At 51.4% G+C, this 5846-nt stretch overlaps 1 protein-coding gene across 1 annotated transcript; it reads right to left on the bottom strand.

Moving 5' to 3' along the window:
• Positions 1-1280: 1280 nt before the first annotated feature.
• On the bottom strand, positions 1281-2368 carry LOC112122869 (the record flags this gene model as incomplete). The annotated part of the gene is made up of 1 exon (XM_024221574.2): positions 1281-2368. A coding segment is annotated over one exon (1088 nt), but the record flags the coding sequence as incomplete, so codon positions are not given.
• Positions 2369-5846: the final 3478 nt, after the last annotated feature.

Below are 5846 nucleotides of genomic sequence, written 5' to 3'. Positions count from 1 at the left end.
AAAGGGGTACCCGAGGCATTTTTCCCCCTACTGAACCATCCCCAACAGATATCTGACCAATTCTGGGGAACTACCCTCCAGGGTAACCCTGCAGCATGGTGCGGGATTTGGGAGCATACCCAGCAGTTAGAGAGGTTAAACTCTTGGGCAAAGCAAACCTTCAGGGACTCATATGTGTTTGTCTCTAAGTTAGTAGGGATTCCTTTCCATCCTGCATGTGCCTGGGGGGAAATGGGAGTTAACAAGAGGAGTGTCTCTATGGCAAAGAGTACCACTGTGGCAGACCCTAGACCTGAACTCATATTGGGCAGGTGACCCTAGGGCCTAACAATCACAATTCCCCAAATACCCACAAAATAACAATTACCAATAGTAAGCAGATTAAAAACAACAGGGTCCAGGCCACCAGGTTAGGCCGGCCCTGTGAAAATAAACACAACCAAGGCTCAGAGGTCTCACGGGGAGTGCGCTGTGACTGTCCAAAGAGAGCACAGGGCATTCCCAGCAGACACTATTGTCGCCTGAATAACAGCTTAAGTCCCAGATCGTCGCTGGCAGTCTTCTCTGCAGGCTGGACGGTCCACCGTTCAGGAGCAGGCACTGCTTTCAGGCGAGAGTGATGAATCCAGTTCTTGTGTCCCTCAACCTTTGCCGCTGTATGGGAGACCAGCAGGACGGTGTGAGGTCCCTTCCACTTCTCTTGGAGAGGCTCGTCCTTCCAGGTCCGAACGAGTACAGAGTCACCTGGCTGCAAGGAGTGGATCGGGGCATCCAGCGGGAGAGGCTGCAAATCTTTGGTATACCTGTGGAGAGAACAAAGAACAGCAGACAGAGAGCACATGTACTGAGATAAGAAGCCACACCCCATTTCCCACTCCCCTGCCAGAACCGGTGTACCATTCATAGGCCATGCCCTTCCAAACATAATCTCGAAGGGACTGAGCCCTAACCTGCCCTTAGGGAGAGCGCGAATGCGGAGCAAAACAAGGGGCAAAGCATCAGGCCACTTAAGGGAAGCCTCTTGGCAAACCTTTGAGAGGTGCCGCTTAAGAGTCTGATTTGTACGCTCCACTACCCCACTGGCCTGCGGTCGCCATGGCGTGTGAAGCTTCCAGGGAATCTGTAGGGCATCCGATATCTTCTGAATGACTTGGGATGTGAAGTGTGTTCCATTATCAGATTCCATCCACTGGGGAAGCCCGAAGCGAGGAATGATCTCCTTGACAAATTTGAGAGCCACTGTCTTGGCAGTGTTGTTACGACATGGGAAGGCCTCAGGCCATCCGCTGAATCGATCTACCAAGACAAGGAGGTATCTGAATCCTTGGGTCCGGGGGAACTCAGTAAAATCTATTTGCCAAACCAGTCCCGGGCCTGGGGTAGGCTCCAAAGTGGCTGGCAACACTGACACTCCCGGTCGAGGGTTGTTCTTCTGGCAGACTAAACATTCAGCCTGCACCTGGGAGGCCAGAGGCCTAAGTCCAGAGGTTAAAAAATATTTACCCATTAGCTGAGAGAGAGCCTCTCTCCCTGCGTGAGTGGTTTGATGTAGCTGCTGCAACACCGGCCGAATTAGGCCCTTTGGTAATAGGATCTTTCCTTCCAGGGAGTGGAACCACCCCTCTTTTTCCTGGAGACCGAGCCTGCCTGCCAGGTTCCTTTCTTCGCCAGAGTACTGAGGGATCGGGAGCTCCCCCACTGATGGGATGAGGGCATGCATATGGGCATCTTCAGCTTCCAATGGTTCGAGGGTAGCAGCTCGCTTGGCCTCCCTATCCGCTCTAGCATTACCTCTGGCCACATCTTGCTCTTCCTTTTGATGAGCCTTGCAGTGTACCACTGCTACTGCTGAGGGGAGCTGCACTGCTTCTAAAAGCCGGAGAATCTGGGATCCATGTTTGACAGGAGAGCTTTGAGCTGTCAACATTCCTCGTTGCTTCCATAAACCAGCATGGGCGTGTAGTACTCCAAAGGCATATCTGGAATCAGTAAAAATGTTAACTCTTTTCCCTTTTGACAGTTCAAGTGCACGGGTTAAGGCTACCAATTCAGCCAGCTGGGCTGATGTCCCAGCAGGTAAACCCTCTGCTCCCACAGTTTCGTGAACAGATACAACAGCATAGCCAGCCCTCCTTTGCCCATTTACAACTGTACTACTGCCGTCGGTATACCACTCATAATCAGCATTCAGGAGGGGTTGATCTTTTAAGTCTGGGCGGCTGGAGTATTGAGCATCTATGACCTCCAAACAGTCGTGTTCCTGCTCCTCTGTCTCCGGTAACAAGGTAGCTGGGTTAAGGGAGGGACAGGTCTGTAAGGTAACTTCAGGATTTTCTACAAGCTTTGCCTGATACTGAGCTACCCGAGCCTGGGTAAGCCAGAGACCACCCTTAGTATCCAGCAGGGCTTGAACCATATGGGGAGTATACACTTGCACAGTTCCCCCCAGTGTCAGTTTCTCAGCTTCCCCAAGCACTAAGGCAGTTGCTGCGACCGCTCGCAAACATGCTGGCCATCCCTTAGCAACTTGATCCAGCTGTTTAGAGAAATATGCCACGGGACGTTTCCAGGTGCCTAATAACTGAATAAGCACTCCCAGGGCCACACCTTTCCTTTCATGCACATACAATTGGAATGGCTTAGTGAGGTCGGGCAAACCAAGGGCTGGAGCTTCCATCAGTTTCCTTTTTAAAACCTTAAATGCTTTGTCGGCTTCTGAGGACCAGTAAAAGGGGTCATGATCCGCTCCCTTAACACATTCATACAAGGGTTTAGCCCACAGTCCAAACTCTGGGATCCAAATCCTACAGAAGCCTGCCATACCCAGAAATGCCCTGAGCCGTTTACGATTGCTTGGGATAGGAATTTGGCAGATAGCTTCCTTTCTTTCGTTCGAAAGCTGACGTTCCCCCTGCCTTATATAAAATCCTAAGTAGAGTACTTCTGGAAGGGCAATTTGAGCCTTACTCTGTGCTACTCGATATCCTCGGAGTCCAACAAAGTTCAGGAGGCTCACAGTGGCTTTAAGGCAAGAGGTTAGACCCACAGCAGCAATTAACAAGTCATCCACATATTGCAGGAGGAGGACATTGTCCTCGTTGTCCCACTCCTCCAAGTCTCTAGCCAGGGCCTGGCTGAAAAGGGTGGGGGAATTTTTAAACCCCTGGGCCAGCACTGTCCAGCAAAGTTGCTTTCTAACCCTCCTTCTGTCCTCCCACTCGAAGGAGAAAATCTCCTGTGACTGGGGGTCAACCGGAATCGTGAAGAAAGCATCTTTTAAATCCAGGACTGAAAAATGGGTGTACTGCCCCCCTATAGAAGCCAACAATGTATACGGATTGGGAACAAGGGGGTGTAGAGTCTTAACCCGCTCATTAACTGCCCTCAGGTCCTGGACCAGCCGGTATGTGCCATTGGGCTTTTGTACAGGCAAGATAGGAGTGTTCCAAGCTGACTGGCATTCTCGAAGTACCCCGCACTTTAGGAACTGATCTATAGTTTCCTGCAGTCCCTCTCTGGCCTCCTTTTTGATTGGATACTGCTTGATTCGCACTGGACCTTTTCCTGGCAAAAGCTGAACAGTAATAGGAGTATGATGGGCTGCCTTTCCTGGGATCCCTGATGCCCATACCAGAGGAAAAACCCGCTTCTCCCACTGACTCCACTCTGGGGCTTGCATAGCTGAGGGCTCAATTGCAAGTGTCATTATCCAGGCATTCTCTGGGGGTAAGGTGAGGCTTATTTCATCTTGAGTGAAATGCAGGGTAGCACCTAAGCGACAAAGCAGGTCCCGTCCCAATAGAGGCGTTGGACAATCGGGGAGGTAAACCAGTTTGTGAGATAGAGTTCTGTTTCCCAAAGCACATTCCGCTGGGGCATATACTGGACACTTAGTTCCTTTCCCTGTTGCTCCCACCACAGTGAGGGAATCTGCCACAGGCAGCTGAAGGGGTTGGTTTACAGCAGTTCGTGCAGCTCCAGAGTCTATTAAAAAGTCTATGTCTGAATCTCCCACCCGCATTTTTACTCGGGGTTCCGGGGGCAGGATAGTCCGTCTCCCCTGACACCCCTATTCTTGATCCTCTGCTGCCATCATAGGGGTACCTTCCCTTTCAGGGCACTCATTTTTCCAATGTCCCTCCTTTCGGCATATGGCACACTGATTGCGACCCAGACGCCTTTCTTGTAAGCCAGGGCGCCCACGCCCACGTCCTCTCATTCCCCGGCCCCTTCCACCTTCCTGAAATCTTCCCCTGCCACCAGCCTGTACTGCTGCAACCATCATTTTCACTTGCCTCTTTTCCTTTTCTCCTTCCCTAAGGCTGTAAGCCCTGTTTGCAGTTTCCAGAATCTGTGCCATTGTCATGCCCATCAAATCCTCCTTTTTCTGCAGTTTCCTTTTAATATCAGGGGCAGCACGACTGGTAAAGATACCCTTTATAATTGCCTCAGTAGCCTGATCATCGGGGTTTGCATTAGTAGTTTGCCTGATGGTATCCCGAATACGCTGCAGAAAAGCAACCGGACTCTCCTTTGGCTCCTGTACTAGCTCATACGGCTTAGCCCAATTGTTATGTCTGACAGCTGAGTGTCGGAGACCATGTAATAGGAGCTCCTTGTATACAGTGAGACGGGTGAGATCTGCCGGCACGTTGGGATTCCACTGGGGGTCTGCTGTAGGGACCTGAACTGCAGCAACAGGGACGTTTGCTGCGTTTGCCTCATGTCTATGCTGTGCCTCCTCCCGTGCCTTAGACACAACCTGATTTCGCTCCACCTCAGACAGCAGAGTCCGCATAAGGATATTACAGTCATCCCAATCAGGTTTATGACTCGCCAGACACCCTTCAAAAACCGAGAGAAACTTGCTTGGATTCGTAGAGAATTCCCCTGCCTGTGTCTTAAAAGCTGCCAGATCCACCGGATTAAAAGGCACATGGGTGTAAACCTGCATTGTAGTGGCTCGGCGATTATCTGTTCCAGGGCGGGCTATCCGAGTCTCAGTAATCAATGGATAGAATCCCACCGAGGGGGCAATCTCTGGGACCTGAGGCACCCTGTCTTTATATGGTGGGGGTGTTGGAGCCGAAGGGGACACCGACTCTGCCATCACAACCGGGGGAGGGTTCTGGGGACTAACAGTAGTTACTACCGAACCTGTCGGAGTCAAATTACACCTTTGCAAAAGATCTGACCTATTTCTTAACAACATAAACAACTGTACATACATATGTTCATTCCATTTACCCGTACGCTGACAAAACAAAAGCAATTGAAGGACCGTATTATAATTAAGTGATCCCTCCGGTGGCCACCTTTCCTGGTCCTCTAGTTGATATTGAGGCCAGTCTACTGTACAGAATCTTTTCAGTTTACTTTTAATCAATGGATCCGATCCAAACACTTTCCAGTTCACCAGAATGCATTCTAAGGGTGTACACCTTGCCCTGCCTACAGTACTCTGCCCCTGCCCCATATTAGGGAGACTCTGGGCGTCCCCAAGTCAAAACAGGTAGACACTGGGCGTCCCCAGGTCAAGACAGATAAAGTTCCCACTGAACTATTCCTACCTTATCCACAGGACCGGTTCCCCACCGTCGCCCGCAGCTGCTTCTCCACTACTCAAGCGCGTTGCACCGTTGTGCCCTCCGGGGTCGACCAAACCACGTCTCCGCCGAGGCCCCCGATGAAATCACCGGTGCGCGCTGGGCGTCAGTCGTCGCCGCAATCCGTCGACCTCCGAGAGGGGTCCGGGCAAGGCTAAATTTCCGCCTCGAGCCCCACGTTGGGCGCCAAGACTGTTGCTGGCACAGAGGTGCCCGAGGCAAAGCAACAGGGGTTCGTTG

This window comes from Terrapene carolina, unplaced genomic scaffold (genome assembly GCF_002925995.2).
Source record: "Terrapene carolina triunguis isolate 2854851 unplaced genomic scaffold, T_m_triunguis-2.0 Scaffold47818, whole genome shotgun sequence".
Lineage (NCBI taxonomy): Eukaryota > Metazoa > Chordata > Testudines > Emydidae > Terrapene > Terrapene triunguis.
Note: the sequence above shows the minus strand (reverse complement) of the source record. Positions and strands in the feature narration are given on the sequence as shown.